This window comes from Equus asinus, chromosome 10 (assembly GCF_041296235.1).
Source record: "Equus asinus isolate D_3611 breed Donkey chromosome 10, EquAss-T2T_v2, whole genome shotgun sequence".
Classification (NCBI taxonomy): Eukaryota; Metazoa; Chordata; class Mammalia; order Perissodactyla; family Equidae; genus Equus; species Equus asinus.
Genome location: NC_091799.1, coordinates 51,362,354 through 51,380,771, shown reverse-complemented (window position 1 = coordinate 51,380,771; position 18,418 = coordinate 51,362,354). Strand labels below are relative to the sequence as shown.

The window sequence follows — 18,418 nt, the reverse complement described above, 5'->3', positions numbered from 1 at the left end:
ACGTCCCAGTCTGTCAGCCCTCCATGGATCCCCCAAGTCTCCTCCTCAAAGTAGGCTCCCAAGCCCTTGTCTCTATCTCCCATCCTCGCCTCCCCCGCCAACCCCTACCAAGTCCGCTCTCCCCCCGCAGGTCTCCCCCAAAGCCCGGTCCATGGGGCTGGGCGCGGGCGGAGGCTGGAACCGGCCCGACCGGTCGGCAGGGGCGCGGGGCTCAGAGCGTGGGAACCCGCCCGGGGCGCAGGGAGGGGGCCGGGGCCGCGCCCTGCCGGGCCGTGGGACGGGCAGTCCTCGGGGCCCGGCGCAGCGCGCCCCCTCCCGGCCCGCAGTCGTGGCGTCTTTGCTTGCACTGCAGGCCTTTGGGGAGGGGGCTGGGAGCTGGGCCCTCCCCTTCTAACACCCCTGTATCCCCGCCCGGCCGTGCCCCGACCTGTTTCGCTGGGGGCTGGGGTGGGGGGATCTCGTGGGTGACGCTAAGGACTGAGTCAGCTGCTGATTTAAGCCCCAAGCGACTGGGACAACCCAGAGGGAGGGACCTGTGCGGGAGTGGGGGCGGGGCCTGGAGCCCCCAGCCTCTCCAAGCCCTCCCTCCAACCCCGCTGAAGTCCGGCGGGCGCTGAAGTCTGCTGAAGTCCGGCGGGCGGAGGTTCCCTCCGGCTTAAGACCAACCCCTTCCCAGTTCTCATATTTCCCTCACCCTCAAGATTGTGTTGGTCGGTTTTGGGAGGGGGCTGCAGGCCGAAGGACCTTAGGCTAAGAGAGGGCGCCAACATTGGCGTCAGCCTCATGCCCCCGGTGGAAGGAAGGGTTATATGGCCCCCAGGGAAGGAGTAGAGGATTGGTGCTGGTCCTCCTGTCTGTCCATGTGAGAGTTGCCCATATCCACGAACCCGGCTGTGAGTTGGTGTCTGTCTGAGTATTCGCCAGGCCAATAGGTCGAGCTGGTGTGTGTATCTGTGATATGTTTCTGGGACTGCCTGTGTGCGTCTTCTGGAGTCTGAGACTTCACATTTGCTGTTCCCTCTGCCTGGAATGCTCTTCCCCACACAGCCCCATGGCTCCCTCACCTTCTTCAGTTTGTGAAAACATAATACTTGCCTTCCCCATCACTCTGTGCCCCTTATCCTGAGTCTTGGTTTTCTGTGGCTGCCATTACAAATTCCAAAAACTCGGTGGTTTAAAACAATAGAAACTTATTTTCACAGTTCTGGAGGCCAGAAGTCTGCAATCAAGGTGTTGGCAGCCATGCTGTCTCCAGCGGCCTCAGGGGAGGGCCCTTCCTTCCCTCTTCCACCTTTTGGGAGCTCCAGGCGCTCCTCGGCTTATGGGTGCAGCACTCCAGCCTCTGCCTCTGTCTTAACACGGCCTTCCCGTCTTTCTCACAAATCTCCCTCTGCCTTTCTCTTATAAAGACACTTGTCATTGGATTTAGGGCCCATCTGGAAAATCCAGTATCGTCTCTTCTTGGTATCTATCACTTAGTTATATCTGCAAAGACTCTTTTTCCAAAAAGGGGCACAGTCACAGGTTCTGGGACATGGACCTTGCTTTTCTGGGGGCCGCCACTCAAACTACTCTTCATGTCCTTTGTGGTGCTCATGACCCTCACCACCCCATGGCGGCATGTTGTCTATTAGTTCGTTATTTGTCTATCTTCTCTTTGCCTGACCTGGCTGTGAGCATCAAGAGGGGGCCACTTTTATTGTGTTTGCTGCCGTTTTCCTGTTGCTGCGATCACAGTAGGTGCACAGTGGATATTAATTGCCTGAATGAATGAGGGTGTGTGTTTTGGGGTTGTTTGCCTGTTTCTTGCCTGTCTTGTGTGTATCTCTGTGTCTGGGGCTGTCCTGGCCTGTACTGCCCCCACCAAGCCGTCTCTGCCCATAGGTGCCCGCCAGGCTGGGTGGGTGAGCGATGTCAGCTGGAAGACCCCTGCCATTCAGGCCCCTGTGCTGGCCGGGGTGTCTGCCAGAGCTCAGTGGTGGCGGGCACTGCCCGGTTCTCCTGCCGCTGTCCCCGTGGCTTCCGAGGTAAGGGAGGGTCTGGAGGGGAGCTCGAGGCAGGCAAGGGTGTGGCCAGCCCAAGCTCACCCTCTCCTGGTCCCTCTAGGCCCTGACTGCTCCCTGCCAGACCCTTGCCTCAGCAGTCCCTGTGCCCACGGTGCCCGCTGCTCGGTGGGGCCTGACGGCCGCTACATCTGCTCCTGCCCACCTGGCTACCAGGGCCGCAGCTGCCGAAGCGACGTGGATGAGTGCCGGGTGGGCGGGCCCTGCCGCCACGGGGGCACCTGCCTCAACACGCCTGGCTCCTTCCACTGCCAGTGCCCAGCTGGCTACACGGGGCCACTGTGTGAGAACCCCGCAGTGCCCTGTGCCCCCTCGCCATGCCGTAATGGGGGTACCTGTAGACAGGGTGGCGATCTCAGCTATGACTGCGCCTGCCTTCCTGGTGAGGGAGCTGTCCCTGGGGGAGGCAGCAGGGTGGGGGTGGGGGGACAGCAGGCCAGCCTGGCAGGGGCCATCCTTGCCTCCTCCCTTGCTAGGGTTCGAGGGCCAGAACTGTGAAGTAAATGTGGACGACTGTCCAGGGCACCGATGTCTAAATGGGGGGACGTGTGTGGATGGCGTCAACACCTACAACTGCCAGTGCCCTCCTGAGTGGACAGGTGAGCACTGGGGCTGAAGGGAGCCAGGGGGCAGACCTTGGGCCATCCTGCACCAGGTGGCTGGACTGGTGCTTCTGTGTGTCACAGGCCAATTCTGCACGGAGGATGTGGATGAGTGTCAGTTGCAGCCCAATGCTTGCCACAATGGGGGCACCTGCTTCAACACTCTGGGTGGCCACAGCTGTGTGTGTGTCAATGGCTGGACAGGCGAGAGCTGCAGTCAGAATATCGATGACTGTGCCACGGCCGTATGCTTCCATGGGGCCACCTGCCATGACCGCGTGGCCTCCTTCTACTGTGCCTGCCCCATGGGCAAGACTGGTGAGTGGCTGTTTTCCCTGTAGGCAGCAGCGAGCCATTGATGGTTCTGTAGTAGGGGCAAAGATGGAGTCTGACATGAGTATTAGAACGATTATGCTGGAGGCTGGATTTGGGGTGGAAGATAAGCCTTGGAGGAGGCTGGCACACAGCCCAGGGCAGGAGCCATGGGAATGGAGAGCTGTGCTGTGACTGGGAAAGAGAAGGGACCTTTGGAAGTGGCAAAGGTCAGAGAAGGTCTCTGGAAGGGGCTCTTAGAGATGGAGAGAAGGGCATGTAAGCAAGGGATACCACAGAAACAAAGGCTTGAGGGTAGGAGCCTTTTATAATCAGAAAAAGAGCCAATAGCTTTAAAAACAATATGTTGATGTTTCCAACTCATTTTCAAATGGTTCAGAAAAAGATAGGTAAAGCTTATAATAGTTAAATCTAGGTGGTGGGGGTATGAATTAACTTTTCTCTATGTTTGAAATTTTCCCTAATAAATGATTAGGGGGAAAATAGCTACTAAATACACCACAAGTTAAAACCCAAACACAAAACAGTACGCAGCAGTGTAGGACCTCTGGGCAGAGCTGGAGGGTCCGCCCGTGACCTCTGCCTACCATTCCCCAGGGCTTCTGTGTCATCTGGATGATGCCTGTGTCAGCAACCCTTGTCACGAGGATGCTATCTGTGACACTAACCCAGTGAACGGCCGGGCCATCTGCACCTGTCCACCGGGCTTCACTGGCGGGGCGTGTGACCAGGATGTGGATGAGTGCTCCATCGGTGAGGGGACCCTGTCTGAGGGTTGGGAAGGACGGGAGAGGCGGGTCCTCAGCCGACCACACTTAACACCGGCTGTGCCTACTCCCGCAGGCGCCAACCCTTGTGAGCACCTGGGCAGGTGCGTGAACACACAGGGCTCATTCCTGTGCCAGTGTGGCCGCGGCTACACTGGCCCGCGCTGCGAGACCGACGTCAACGAGTGCCTGTCAGGGCCCTGCCGCAACCAGGCCACGTGCCTCGACCGCATAGGACAGTTCACCTGTATCTGCATGGCGGGTGCGTGGTAGGCGTGGCCTGAGGCCGGGGGCGGGGCGAGATAAGCCTGCCAACGCGGGTGGGGGGGAGGGGACACGGGTGGAACCGCATTTGGAGTAGGACTCAGAGACTGAAGCTGGAGATGAGGTAGAGACGGGGCCAGAACAGAATGTTTGTGGGAGGCTGAGGGCATGGTCAAATGGAGTCAGTAGAACCTGGGATTGCCTAAGAGTGGAGTCTGGGCTTTAAGACCCCCTGGGGGGCGGGGACGATATGAGGGCGGGACCAGGGGCTGAAGTAGAGTCGAGGTGGAGCCTGCAGACAGTCTGGCCCTAACACTGGGGTGGGATTGAGTCTGGGAGCTGGGGACAGGGCTTAGTGTGAGGACTGGAGCGGGAAGGCGCTGGTCTGAAGGGAGGGCCGCTATGGAGTCTCAGAAGGCTTGGGTTAGTTGGGACCACAGCTGGGTGAGGGTCCAGCCCGAGGCTGTAAACTGAATCGGGGGTTGGTTTGGGGGCAAGGCCAAGGCTCAGGGCAGCTCTCTGTGAGTGGGGAAGGAAGGACCTTGCTCTCCCCTCACACCAGAGGCTAACCCCTGCTTCCCTGGTTCCCTTCCCTCGCCCCCCAGGCTTCACGGGCACCTTTTGCGAGGTGGACATGGACGAGTGTCAGAGCAGCCCGTGTGTCAACGGCGGGGTCTGCAAGGACAGAGTCAACGGCTTCAGCTGCACCTGCCCCTCAGGTGAGGACCCTCTGCCAGGGAGGCTGAAAAAGATGGGTCCCTGCAGGGGCAAAGGCTCCAGCATGGGAGCCCATAAGACCATGTTAGTGGATAACTATTGTAACAGAAACCACGTTATGAAAAAGTTGACATTTATTTAAAACTAAGTAAATGGGCTTCCCACCCAAACAAAGCAGGGCTGGCGAGGGGTGACTGCTCCGACCCTATCTGGGCCTTTGCTCATCCCACTCCCCACCCAGGCTTCAGCGGGGCCATGTGTCAGCTGGACGTGGACGAGTGCGCCAGCACACCCTGCCGGAACGGAGCCAAGTGCGTGGACCAGCCTGATGGCTATGAGTGCCGCTGCGCAGAGGGTGAGGGCCGGCCAATGGCAGGCCGGCAAGAATCTGGAGGCGGGGCTAGTGGGGAAGAGGGCCAATGACAGCCTCGGGGAAGTGTTGGGGCCGGGACTGCAGCAAGGCAGGACCAGGGCAGGGCCAATGACAGCGCCAGGGGGCGGAGCCGACGACGGACAGAGGCGGACGTAAGGCTCGGGGTGGGGCCAAAGGGTCTGGAGGGGGCGGGTCCAACTCCCTCCATCCCCAGGCACCTCCCACCTGTCCCTATTTCCAGCGGAGGGTGGGGCAGGACAGGGCTGATAGCGCAAGGATTGGAAGCGGGCCCACGCTGGGGGTGGGATTTGACTGTGGCAGGGGCGAGTCCTGGGCTTGTAGCTGGAAGGCGCAGAGGCCAGCTAGGGATGGGGCCTGAGTTGAGCCCACTTCCTGTTGTCGGTGGGCAGGGTCTGAGATGGAGCTGAGCCGGGATTGGGCCGAGGCTATGGCTGGGGCCAGGACCTGGGCAAGTGGGCGGAGGCTGACCCTCTGGCCCCGCAGGCTTCGAGGGCACGCTCTGTGAGCTCAACGTGGATGACTGCTCGCCGGACCCGTGCCATCACGGGCGCTGCGTGGATGGCATCGCCAGCTTCTCGTGCGCCTGTGCGCCGGGCTACACGGGCACGCGCTGCGAGAGCCAGGTGGACGAGTGCCGCAGCCAGCCCTGCCGCCACGGGGGCAAATGCCTAGACCTGGTGGACAAATACCTCTGCCGCTGCCCTCCCGGCACCACAGGTGGGCCAGGGGCTGGGCTGAGGCGGGAACAGTACATCTGGAGGGGCACAGAGGCTTTGGGAATGGTGCCCTTGGCGGGGCACAGTGCTGGCTACCCCTGCTCTGTTGCCTTTCCCCAGGTGTGAACTGCGAGGTGAACATCGATGACTGTGCTAGCAACCCCTGCACCTTTGGGGTCTGCCGTGACGGCATCAACCGCTACGACTGTGTCTGCCAGCCTGGCTTCACAGGTGGGCAAGCGGCTGCCACGGAAAGGGGTCTTTATAGGGTGAGGGTGAAATCACCTGTCTTTCTTGGCTGAATTTTGCTGCTCTCCTTGCGCACGCTTGTCCACACATAGCCCTGAGGTTGTGCTCTCTCTCATTGGCATGAGGTCATCCTTATATGGGCTCAAGGTTTTCCTGGAACATAGATGAGTGTCCAGTCTCAGGGATAGGGGTGTTTCTGAGCGGGGCCAAGGTAATCCTTGGTGGAGATTAAAGTGGCTTCATGTAGGCTTGGGGATGAGGATGGCGATCATGTGGGGCGAGGCAGCTCTGGGTTGAGGAGATGGCTGTCTAATTTTCACAAGAGCTGATGCGTTATGAGATTGTCCTTGCTCAAGGGTATGGCCATGCTAAATGAGGCAAGGTTATCGCTTCCTGGTTAGCTCGGCCGCCCTTGTCCTGGGACGAGGTTGCCTGCGTACTTCCCAGGGCCCCTTTGCAACGTGGAGATCAACGAGTGTGCGTCCAGCCCGTGCGGCGAGGGAGGCTCCTGCGTGGACAGGGAGAACGGTTTCCACTGCCTCTGCCCACCTGGCTCCCTGCCCCCACTCTGCCTCCCCCCCAGCCATCCCTGTGCCCAAGAACCCTGCAGTCACGGCGTCTGCCACGATGCACCCGGAGGGTGAGGCCTCTCCCCAACCCCTGATCCCCCACTGCCTCCCTGCCCATGTGCCGGCCCTGACTTCCTCCCTCTCCAGGTTCCGCTGTGTGTGTGAACCTGGCTGGAGTGGACCCCGGTGCAGCCAGAGCCTCGCTCGAGATGCCTGTGAATCCCAGCCCTGTCGGGCTGGCAGCACCTGCACCACTGATGGAATGGACTTCCGCTGCATCTGCCCCCCTGGTGTCCAGGGTGTGTGTCCCCACCCTCCCTTTCCGGGAACCCCCTCCCCATTTCTTCCTTCTCATTTCCCTCCTGCTCCACTCTCTCTTCCTCCTCTGAATTTGCCTTTTTTTCTTTTCCTCTTTCTCCCCAGGAGCTTGGGAGATGGGTATCAAGGTGGGGACCCCAGGCGGGGGGTGGGAGGGATGGGAACAAGGAATCTCTCAAGACTGTCTCACTCTGCCTGCCCACCACAGGCCGCCAGTGTGAGCTGCTGTCTCCCTGTTCCCCAAACCCCTGTGAGCATGGAGGCCACTGCGAGTCTGCCCCTGGCCAGCTGGCTGTCTGCTCCTGCCCCCCTGGCTGGCAAGGTACACCAGCTGCTTCTTCCTCCTCCTGCTCACCTCCTCTGCACACTGCCCCATACTGGGCGATGCTGGGAACCCAGTGGGGGACTCACCCTGACCTTGCCTTCTAGGAGGGCTTCCTTCTAGGAAGGGACCAGAGCTGGACACAGATGCTTGCAGCCCATGTGGTCAGTTTTGAAGTAGAGGAAAGGATATGGGGACAGAGAAACTAGGACTCAGGTTGAAGGTTTGGGGACACCTTCCAGAGGGAGCAGACTCCAATCAGAGAAGGCATTCACCACCCACTGAAACAGGGAGAAGGCAGTTCTGAGATAGGACTTGTGAAACGCCCAGAGGCAAATGACAGCATGGCTTGTTCTGCGGTCACTTACCTCAGCCCGCAGGTTCTTCCTGAGACCCTGCCCTGTACCCTCTAACCCTAAATGTCACCTTACTCCCTACCCCTAGGCCCGCGATGCCAGCAGGATGTGGACGAGTGTGCCGGCCCCTCACCCTGTGGCCCCCATGGTGCCTGCACCAACCTGGCAGGGAGTTTCAGCTGTACCTGCCACAGCGGGTACAGTGGCCCTTCCTGTGATCAGGACATTGATGACTGCAACCCCAGTGAGTTCAGGGGAACTCTTGGGGGTGCTGTCTTAGGGAACATGTTCTCAAGCCCATACCGTGTGCCCGCACTGTGCTTTCATTTCATCTTTACAGTTCTCTTAATTCCCTGTTTACTCATGGGGAAGACTCAGGCCCGGAGGAGGTTAAGTGACTGGCCTATGGTCACACAGCAAGTAGGGGGTGAGCTGGGATCAGAGCACGGGTCTCTCTGACTCTGGAGCCTGGAGCCTGCCTCTGGCAGCAAGCAGCTTAGGACTGCAGGCAAAGCATGAGACCATAGTCGCCAGTGAGCTCTCTAGGAGGCTACCTGATAGACAAGTAATACAAGCCACAAATGCAATTAAAATTTTTCTAATAGCCACATTGAAAAAGAAAAAACCACCACAGATGATATTAAATTTAATAATATATTTTATTTAACCTAATATATAAAAATATTATCACTTCAACGTGTGATCAATGTAAAAATTATTGAGATATTTTAATTTTTTTCACACTAAGTCTTCAAAGTCTGAAATTCTCTGTGTATTTTACACTTGCAGCACATCTCAGTTTGGACCAGCCATGTCAAGGGCTCCATAGCCACGTGTGGCCAGTGGCCACTCTGTTGGCTGGCCCAGGTCTTGGGGAGGCTAGCAGGGAGTGCCCGGCAGCTTAAAGGGACCGTTTGACTCCCCCAGGCCCTCTTGCTTCCACATAGGTGAAGCTTCCAGGTGGGGGGGGATGAGGCCACACAAGACAAGTTTGACCCTTCTGACCCAATGTGCCGCGCCTGATCAAGCCTGGGTTCCTTCTGATTCCCTTCTTGCGAGGCCTGGAGGGGTCAGGCAGGGCTGCCTTGGGGTGGGGGGTGGGAGGGTGGTGAGGTGAGCGACCAGACGCCCTTCCTTCTGGCCGCAGACCCCTGCCTCAACGGTGGCTCGTGCCAGGACGGCGTGGGCTCCTTTTTGTGTTCCTGCCTCCCTGGCTTCGCTGGCCCCCGCTGCGCCCTGGACGTGGATGAGTGTCTCAGCAGCCCATGCGGCCCCGGCACCTGTGCCGACCACGTGGCTTCCTTCGCCTGCACCTGCCCGCCCGGTTACGGAGGCTTCCGCTGCGAGCAGGACCTACCTGACTGCAGCCCCAGGTGGGCGTGGCCTCTACTGGGAGCTCAGGGACCCTGGCATCGGATGGGGCGCAGGGCCTGAGAAGGTGTGGGGACAAGAAGCGGGGTCCTCGGCTTGGCCCTCACCTCAGGACTCTGATCTCTGGAGCGCTGTCCGTGAAGGGGCAGAGTGTCCGTTTGGAGGTCTCCTGAGGGATGCTGCATCCTGAGGGGGCGAGGCCAGGGCGGAGCCTCCAGCGGCTCCCACCTTAGCACTGAAGTACCTGGAAAATCGCTGAAGTACCTGGAAAATCGGGGCTAAGGGACATGACGGGGCGGGGCGGGGCGGGGCGGGGCCTCTGCTGGGCCTGCAGCTTCTGGTGGGGGTAGGGGTCACAGAGCGCCCCCACTCAACGCTAGGAGGTGCCGAGGGAGGAGGGCGGGGCCCTCGAGGGGCCGGGCCTGCCTGACCCACACCTTGCTTCCCCTCCAGCTCCTGCTTCAATGGCGGGACCTGCGTGGACGGCGTGAACTCCTTCAGCTGTCTGTGCCGCCCCGGCTACACTGGTGCACACTGCCAGCATGAGGCCGACCCCTGTCTCTCTCGGCCCTGCCTGCACGGGGGCATCTGCACTGCTGCCCACCCTGGCTTCCGCTGCACCTGCCCAGAGGGCTTCACTGGCGTTCAGTGCCAGGTGGGCGGGGCCGCTGGGGGCCTAGGGGAGGAGTCTGAGGGGATGTTCTGGGGAGGGGCCACCCGGGTTCTGGGGAGGGGTTTGCAGCGGGGCTGTGGTGAGGGACTTGCCCAGGATCCTGCGAGAGGAATCTGGAGAGGTGTTCTGGGGCCTGCCTGGGACCCTGGAGGAGAAGCTGGGGCACAGTTTCTAGGGGGTCCCCGAGCGCTGACGCTGAGGTCTTCTCCTCTAGACGCTGGTAGACTGGTGCAGCCGTGCGCCCTGTCAGAACGGGGGTCGCTGTGCCCGGACCGGGGCCTCCTTCCACTGCCTTTGTGCCCCGGGGTGGAGCGGCCGCCTCTGTGACGTTCAGAGCCTGCCCTGCAGGGAGGCCGCAGCCCAGATCGGTGAGAGGGCGCTGCAGCCGGGTGTGTGGGGTGTGTGAGGGCATCTGTGCACATCCTTCCTGCTGGTGTGACCCGAATGAGGGTGCGACGGAGCACACGGGCATGATGGGGTGTGTGGCTGAGTGTGTAGATGTGTGACAGCCAGCCAGGGCCAGGGCGGTGTGTGTATCTGTCACCTTGAGACAACTGGGATGACTCTGCAATGGTGTGTGTGACTGAGCTCGTGTGAGCAGCGAAGGTGTTTGTGTATGTGTGTCAGTGACTGAGACGGGGCCCGTTTGGGGGGATGTGTGACAACTCGATGGAGTGTGGGTGAGACCCTGGTGACTGATGCCAGCAGGGACATTGGGTGGTGCTGTGGCTGATGCCAGCAGGGAGGGGGAGTGTGTGCCTGACCCTGCTCCCTTCTGCACAGGGGTGCGGCTGGAGCAGCTGTGTCAGGCTGGTGGGCAGTGCGTGGACAAGGACAGCTCCCACTACTGCATGTGCCCAGAGGGCCGCACAGGCAGCTACTGTGAGCAGGAGGTGGACCCCTGCCTGGCCCAGCCGTGCCAGCATGGGGGCACCTGCCGTGGCTACATGGGGGGTTATGTGTGCGAGGTAAGGGGCGCCCAGGAGAGGGGAGAGGGGAGCTAGCCACGCCTGGGTGTATCTGGGCACACATTTCTGTGTGTCTACAGCCTTGAGTGGGTGTGCCTCTCTCTAGGCATGTCTGGGCTTTTGGTTTTGTGGGTGTCACTCCGGGTAGATCTGGGAGTGTTTCTGTCTGTTTGGGTGTGCCTCTGTCTTTGGTTGTTTCCTGGATGTATCTCTGTGTCTCTCTCTGCATGGTGTCTCTTTGGGTGTGAATTCATGTGCCAGTGTCCAAGTGTGTGTCTCCGGTTGTATGTGTCTTGGGTGTATCTGGGTGTTTCTCCTGTGTGTCCATCCCGTGCATTTGTATGTATGTGTGTCTGTAGCTCTCTGTGTCTGGTTGTGTCTTCGTGAACTGAGTGTGTGTGTGTTTCTGCATCCTGGGCATATCTCCATGCATTGGACGACCATGTGTGTGCTTTTGTGCTGGGATTCTCTGTGTCTTCATGGGGAGTATCCATGTCTGGGCTGAGGGGGACCCTGTCTCACCCCCACCACAGTGTCCGGCTGGCTACACTGGTGACAACTGTGAGGATGATGTGGATGACTGTGCCTCCCAGCCCTGCCAGCACGGGGGCTTCTGCATTGACCTTGTGGCCCGCTATCTCTGCTCCTGCCCCCCTGGGACGCTGGGTATGCCAGGGCCAGGGTTGGGGGACAGGATGGGAGGCTGGGTCTGCGTCACCTCCTGACTGCTCCCTCCTCCTCTCTTCCCTGAGGCGTGCTCTGTGAGATCAATGAGGACGACTGTGGCCCGGGCCCACCCCTGGCCCTGGGCCCCCAGTGCCTGCACAACGGTACCTGCGTGGACCTGGTGGGTGGCTTCCGCTGCACCTGCCCCCCGGGTTATACGGGCCTGCGCTGCGAGGCGGACATTAATGAGTGTCGCCTGGGCGCCTGCCATGCTGCACACACCCGGGACTGCCTGCAGGACCCCGGTGGGGGCTTCCACTGCCTTTGCAGAGCTGGCTTCACGGGTAAGTGTGGGAGAGGGGGTCGGCTTGGGATCCTGTCTGTTTCCCATGGTGGCTGATCCACCGGCCCCTGCTTGTCCAGGTCCCCGCTGTCAGACTGTCCTGTCTCCCTGCGAGTCCCAGCCATGCCAGCATGGAGGCCAGTGCCGTCCCAGCCCGGGCCCTGGGGGTGCGCTGACCTTCACCTGCCACTGCGTCCCGGTAGGTAGGGGTGGCCGGACCCGTTGGTGTCTTTGGGAGCGGCGCGGGCAGCGTGGCCTCGTGGGAGGGCGTGGCTTTAGGGGAGAAGAGGTGAAAGCGAAGCAGGTTTCTGGGAATTGTTGAAATTGCTTAGAGGTTGGGGCTGTGTCCGTGAGGCTGCGGTTGGCTTGGTCTCTGGGGAAGGCGGGGATGATCTGCAGGGTGGGGCTCCGGGAAAGCGGGAGAGGTGGGGCGGACCTGGGGAGATTGGTGGCTCAGCTGTTTCTGAGTCCTGAACCCCTCCCCTCCCCTCTCTCTCCTCTCTTCCCTCTTCCCATCCGCCCCATGCGGCACTTTTCCTTCCTCTCCCCGCCGGACCCCCAGCCGTTCTGGGGCCCCCACTGCGAGCGGGTGGCGCACTCCTGCCGGGAGCTGCAGTGCCCGGCGGGCGTCCCGTGCCAGCAGACCGCCCGAGGACCGCGCTGCGCCTGCCCCCCGGGGCTGTCGGGGCCCGCCTGCCGGGGCTTCCGGGGGTCGCCGCCGGGGGCCGCCAACGCCAGCTGCGCCGCCTCCCCCTGCCTCCACGGGGGCTCCTGCCAGCCCGCGCCGCTCGCGCCCTTCTTCCGCTGCGCGTGCGCGCCGGGCTGGGCCGGGCCGCGCTGCGAGGGCCCGGTGGCGGCGCCCGAGGCGTCCGAGGAGCCGCGGTGCCTGAGCGCTGCCTGCGCGGCCAAGAGCGGAGACCGGCGCTGCGACCGCGACTGCAACAGCCCGGGCTGCGGCTGGGACGGCGGCGACTGCTCGCTGAGCGTGGGCGACCCCTGGCGGCAGTGCGCGGCGCTGCAGTGCTGGCGCCTCTTCAACAACAGCCGCTGCGACCCCGCGTGCAGCGCGCCCGCCTGCCTCTACGACAACTTTGACTGCCGCGCCGGCGGGGGCCGCGCCTGCAAGTGAGCCGCGCGCCCTGCCTGCCTTGCGCCCGCGCCCCTCCGACCCCCGGGGCCCCGCCTCGCGGCGGCCCGCTGCGCGCCTTGGTGTCGGTCCGCGCTTAGACTGGCTGTTGCAGTGCCCCTTCTTGCTGTGCCGTGTCTGTCTGTGCACCTAGTCTGTCCATGCGCGGGCCACTTCTGTCTGTCTGCCCACCCATGTGTCCTGTCCGTTCATCTGCCAGTGCCTGTCTGTTTTTCTGTCTGCCCCTGCATTCCACCTGTTGCTCTTTAGGCCCTGTTTGTCTATCTTTCTGTCTATCCATGCATTCCTTTCAACCCTCTGTGCACCCAGCTGTCTGCTGCGCCCCTCCTTATCCATCCTTGGACCTCATCTGTCCCTCTGTCCGTATGCCAGTCAGTCCATCTATATGCCCCATCTGTCTGTCCATCTGTCCATCTTTGTGCCCCACCTGCTCATCCACGTGCTTTTTCTGTCTGCCTTTCTGTCCACCCCCTCACCCTTTTTTGCCTCTCTCTCTGCCCAACATCTGACTGGGCCCAGCCTGTGTATTCCTGCTCCTTTTCTGCCCCTCTCTCTGTCTATTCATGAGCCTAGTCTGTCTGTCCCGTGTATTCCATCTGTTCACCCTGTGCTCTGCCCTTTCTGGCGCTCTGTGTGTCTCATTGTTGGCCCGGAACCCTTCCCTCACCTGCTTCTCCCTGTCCTCCTCCTCTGCCTTCCTGCCCCTTGCTTGCTGAGCTCCAGCCACCCTGGCTTCTCTGCTTTTTCTCAGATACCCCAGGCTTGGTTCCACCTTGCACTGGCTGTTCCTTCTCTCTGGACTGCTCTTCCCTCAGGAAGCTGCATGGCTCCTCCCTCACCGCCTTCAAGTTTTTGCTCAAATAGTGGCACCTTCTCAGTGAGCTCCTCCCTGGCCACACCCAGCACTTGGCTTGTTTTATTTTCCTCCTTAGCATTTAATCCCATATAGCACTGTGTGTGTATGTTTACATTTAGCTTTTATTGACTTGCACTTGAAATGCTATACATTCTGCTCATTCATCTCTGCCCACTGGAATACCTGCTCCACGTGGGCAAGGATCAGGTCTGGGCCATATCCTTGGTGCCTACAGCAGCGAGCCGGCGGCTGCAGGTAGTTGCGGGCTAGTCATAGTTACCCAGCGCATGGCTGGGTTTGCATAAAGCCTGACAGTGGATACGTTCTGGTTCTCTTGTGCTCGTGCTGTCTGCCACCTCTGTCTCCGGAGTCGTGGGCTCTACGGTGTGTGTGTGCAGCGGGTTGGAGGCCCCCTGATCTCGGCCCTCTCCGCCCCCCTAGCCCGGTGTACGAGAAGTACTGCGCGGACCACTTTGCCGATGGCCGCTGCGACCAGGGCTGCAACACGGAGGAGTGTGGCTGGGATGGGCTGGACTGTGCCGGCGATGTGCCGGCGCTGCTGGCCCGCGGTGTGCTGGTGCTCACGGTGCTGCTGCCGCCCGAGGAGCTGCTGCGCTCCAGCGCCGACTTCCTGCAGCGGCTCAGTGGCATCCTGCGCACCGCGCTGCGCTTCCGCCTGGATGAGCACGGCCAGGCCATGGTCTTCCCCTACCACCGGCCTGGTCCCGGTTTGGAACCCCGGAACCGGCGGGAGCTGGCCCCAGAGGTGATCGGGTGAGTGGCTCCGCCCCGGGGAACCTGGGAGCTGCGCAGGTTCTGAGCCGGGCACCGATGATAGGTCTTGTGTGTTTCACTTCCCTTAACATCTTGGAGAGCCTTCTTGGCAATCCGTCCACCACGTCTCAACCTCGGCCCCATCAACATTTCCGCCAGACCGTTCTTTGCTGTGGGGGCCGTCCTGTGCACTGTAGGATGCTCAGCAGCATCCCTGGCTGCCAACCTCCTCTGCCCTCCAAGAGATGACAACCAGAAATGCCTCCAGACCGGGACAAGAGTCCTTGGGGGAGCAGGAGTGCCCTGGGGTCTAGCGCTGCCTCCTAGAGAGGCAGGAGTCTAGCAGAGTGGTTAAGGTCATGTGTGGTATGTTCTTTTAGAAGTGGAAAATATAGAACTCTCCTGTTGTGGCCTGGAGGAGGGGCCAGGAGGGAGGTGTGGCCTCTGAGCAGGGTAGGGCCCTGACCCAACAGGAGGGCGGGGATGTTAAGGGTGTGGCAGAGACTCTGACTGGGTAGCTGGGACGTGGGAGATGGAGGAGGGTGGCTGATGTACCAGTCCCTGGCTGGGGTGACCCAGTCGCTGGAGGGAGTCTCGTCAAGATGAGGACATGGTGAAAAACGGGAGTCACTTTAGGGTTGCCAAGCCTGCAGAGTCCAGGGGGTATGGCACAGATCCCCAGGAGGCAGCTAGGGGCTGAATACGGAGATGAGAAAGACAAAAGGGTATTGGCCATCACTGAAGCCATGGGAGGGACTCAAAGAAGTGGGGGGAAGGGAACAGAGGAATGATCTGAGGACACTGAGACCTAAGGATTGGTCGAGGGAAATTGGCTCAGAAAAGAGAAAGAGAAGCAGCAGCCAGAGAGATAGGAGAACCGGGGTATGGGTATTGGGGGTCCCCAAAGCAGGAGGGAGTTTAGAAGTTGGGTTCCTGGAAGGAGAGCCTGAGATGAGGATCCAGATATATGCAATGTATTGAAGGGGATGCTCTCAGGAGAGAGGGAATGAGGGAAGCAGGATGGACGGGGAGAAACTAAGGCAGGAGATAGTGTCAACTGGGGTCTGGCCTCAGCCCGATCCCTCTGAGGGCTCTGCAGCGTGAATAGCCACTCAGTGTCCCACCGTGAGACAGAAGGGCCAGGTTTGTACACCCCATATCAGCCTGTCACTGGCTGAGGGCTGCCCTGAGAGATGTCACTCCCGAGTGAGAGGATCCCCGTTTCACTGAGGCCAGTTGTCTGGAGAAGGGGCAGCTGTCAGCTGTTAGAAGCCAACGCTCACAGCTGGTGGGAGGTGGATGCACCAGCCAGATAAAGGTGATCTGGGTGTGCACCAACGGTGTCCACTAGAGAGGCTGACACAAAACTATGCCTATCGGATTCATGGCTCCACCGCAAGGCTGGTTTTGGGGATGTGCTGGGGCTGCATGCCAGATGGGAGGCAGGGGGGCCGGGTGGTGAGTGAGCCTGGCTGGGGAGGGGGATGGGGTCTGGTGCTGGGCTTGCAGCAAGTGCCCCGTCCATCCTGCCTGTCCCTGCAGCTCTGTGGTGATGCTGGAGATTGACAACCGGCTGTGCCTGCAGTCGCCAGAGAATGACCACTGCTTCCCTGATGCGCAGAGCGCGGCTGACTACCTGGGGGCGCTGTCGGCAGTGGAGCGCCTGGACTTCCCATACCCACTGCGAGCGGCGCGGGGTGAGGCCTGAGGGCCGGGCGAGCGGGGGGCTCCTGCAGTGGGGTGCGGCAGTGGATGGCCGCGGTTGAAGCCCCTGCTTCCTCCCCCAGGGGAGCCGCTGGAGCTGCCGCCTCCGCGGGTGCCACTGCTGCCGCTGCTGGCTGCGAGCGCCGTCTTCCTGTTGGTCATCCTCGTCCTGGGCGTCATGGTGGCCCGGCGCAAGCGGGAGCACAGCACCCTCTGGTTCCCCGAGGGCTTTGCGCTGCACAAGGAGGTGGCCGCTGGTCACAAGGGCCGGCGGGAGCCCGTGGGCCAGGATGCACTGGGCATGAAGTGAGGACCTGCCCTCTCCCTGTCCCCAACTGAGGGGCTCTGTGAACACTGGAGTCTGCCTGGAGCTGACTCTGGACCCACCTCACCCTGACTTCAGACTCCACCCTGACCCCCGTGTTCATCCCCTTGACCACTGACTGCCCCCATGATCCCTGGGGATCACCCCTGATTCGTTCCCTGATCCTATTTCCTATGTCCCAGTTCCCCTGACTCAGTCCCACCCTGACCCCAGCCTCACAGACTTCACCCTGACGCTCAGCATTTGTTCCCACGTGACTGCTGACCCCATGACCCATGACTGCACCCCAACCCCTCGGTGACCGCCCGACCCTATCCTCTATGACCCCCAGTACCACCTCTGGCTCTAACTCACTTTGATCTTTGATCTCACCTTTGACCCCCTTTCCCCTCCAACTCAGTGTCCATTCCCCATGATCCTCAATCCTTGGCCCTGGGCCTCACCTCCAGCTCTCTGACCTGTCCCTCAAGACCCTCAACCTTACCCTGGGTCTAACCCCTGAATTTACTCCTCTCCTGTGATCTCATGACCTCCTGACCCCTCAGCACGCTTACGCGATCCTGGCTGTATCTCTTACTTGTTTTTACGATAATTCCATCCTCCATGACCCCTGATGTGAGCCTTTATAACACCTGCTGAATGCCTGTGACCCTAATCTATCCAGTAGCTTGCTGCTCTGACCCCTGAACTCATTTCTGTCCCTTCCTGGATTCCACCTTAAGACCCCAGCCATCACCCATCATAACCGCTGACTATGCCCGTGACCTTGATCCCATCCCGCACCCCCTCATTGGACCCAGTGTCTCAACCCTGCCCCCTACGTCTACTGACCTAGGCTCCCAGGTCCCAACTCCAGAGCCCTCTGCTCTGACCCTGTCCAGATCCTCTCCCAGGCTGCATGTCTTCATTCTCTCCTCTCCCCTCCCCCTTCCCACTGTCTCCATAGGAACATGGCCAAGGGCGAGAGTCTGATGGGGGAGGTGGCTACAGATTGGATGGACACGGAGTGCCCGGAGGCCAAGCGACTGAAGGTGGTGCCCCCCTCCTTTGACCCCTGCCCTCAGGGTCCCAGTGGGCAGTGGGAGAACCCAGGGGAGTCTCGGCTCTTCCCAGCTCTGGAGAGCACCCACCCTGTCCTGCGCCTCTCTAACCAGGCCCCTGCTGCCAGGCCAGCCTGGGGGCTTCCTGGAGGGGGTCCCCTGGCCCCGATGGTGACTCTGCTTTCTCTCTCCTGGGTCCGACTTTGGCTTGCCCATCCTGGGAGTGTTCCCAGCTGGTCCCAAGCACCATTTCCTCTCTCGGGGCCACACCCATGCATGGGCTCTGTCTCCCGTCAGCTTGGGCTGCCATAACAAAATACCAGAGATGGCGGTGGCTTAAATAATAGACATTTATTTCTCCCAGTTCTGGAGGCTGGATGTCCAAGATCAGGGTGCTGGCAGGGCTGGTTCTGGGTGAGGGCTGTCTTCCTGGCTTGCAGATGGCCACCTTCCCACTGTGTCCTCACATGGCAGAGAGAGAACTCTGGGGTGTCCTCCTCTTCTTAGAAGGATGTCAGTTCTATTGAATCCAGGCTCCACCCTTATGACCTCATTTAACCTTAAAGGCCCCATCTCCACATACAGACATATGTGTGTTTAGGGGTTCAGCATAGGACTTCTTTTTTTCTTTTTAAAGATTTTATTTTTCCTTTTTCTCCCAAAGCCCCCCGGTACATAGTTGTATATTTTTAGTTGTGTGTCCTTCTAGTTGTGGCATGTGGGACGCCGCCTCAGCATGCCCTGATGAGCGGTGCCATGTCCATGCCCGGGATTCGAACTGGCGAAACCCTGGGCCGCTGAAGCAGAGTGCATAAATTTAACCACTCTGCCACAAGATGGGCCCCCAGCATAGGACTTCTGAGGGGCGATTCGTAACAGCC

General features: G+C 60.4%; 1 protein-coding gene across 1 annotated transcript in view; it reads left to right on the top strand.

The window, feature by feature from the left end:
• The window catches only part of NOTCH3 (notch receptor 3), a 31,615-nt gene that overhangs the window by 4,272 nt on the left and 8,925 nt on the right, over positions 1-18,418 (top strand). The window contains exons 3-28 of the mRNA XM_044779343.2: positions 1,885-2,027; positions 2,107-2,445; positions 2,540-2,662; positions 2,750-2,983; positions 3,596-3,751; positions 3,842-4,027; positions 4,635-4,748; positions 4,988-5,101; positions 5,624-5,857; positions 5,977-6,087; positions 6,553-6,745; positions 6,822-6,973; positions 7,201-7,314; positions 7,759-7,914; positions 8,818-9,043; positions 9,495-9,696; positions 9,929-10,082; positions 10,498-10,682; positions 11,216-11,348; positions 11,435-11,692; positions 11,772-11,890; positions 12,254-12,816; positions 14,136-14,468; positions 16,011-16,165; positions 16,256-16,478; positions 17,444-17,528. Of these exons, the coding sequence (XP_044635278.2) occupies positions 1,885-2,027; positions 2,107-2,445; positions 2,540-2,662; positions 2,750-2,983; positions 3,596-3,751; positions 3,842-4,027; positions 4,635-4,748; positions 4,988-5,101; positions 5,624-5,857; positions 5,977-6,087; positions 6,553-6,745; positions 6,822-6,973; positions 7,201-7,314; positions 7,759-7,914; positions 8,818-9,043; positions 9,495-9,696; positions 9,929-10,082; positions 10,498-10,682; positions 11,216-11,348; positions 11,435-11,692; positions 11,772-11,890; positions 12,254-12,816; positions 14,136-14,468; positions 16,011-16,165; positions 16,256-16,478; positions 17,444-17,528 (5,005 nt within the window). The remainder of the gene's footprint in view (positions 1-1,884; positions 2,028-2,106; positions 2,446-2,539; positions 2,663-2,749; positions 2,984-3,595; positions 3,752-3,841; positions 4,028-4,634; positions 4,749-4,987; positions 5,102-5,623; positions 5,858-5,976; positions 6,088-6,552; positions 6,746-6,821; positions 6,974-7,200; positions 7,315-7,758; positions 7,915-8,817; positions 9,044-9,494; positions 9,697-9,928; positions 10,083-10,497; positions 10,683-11,215; positions 11,349-11,434; positions 11,693-11,771; positions 11,891-12,253; positions 12,817-14,135; positions 14,469-16,010; positions 16,166-16,255; positions 16,479-17,443; positions 17,529-18,418) is intronic.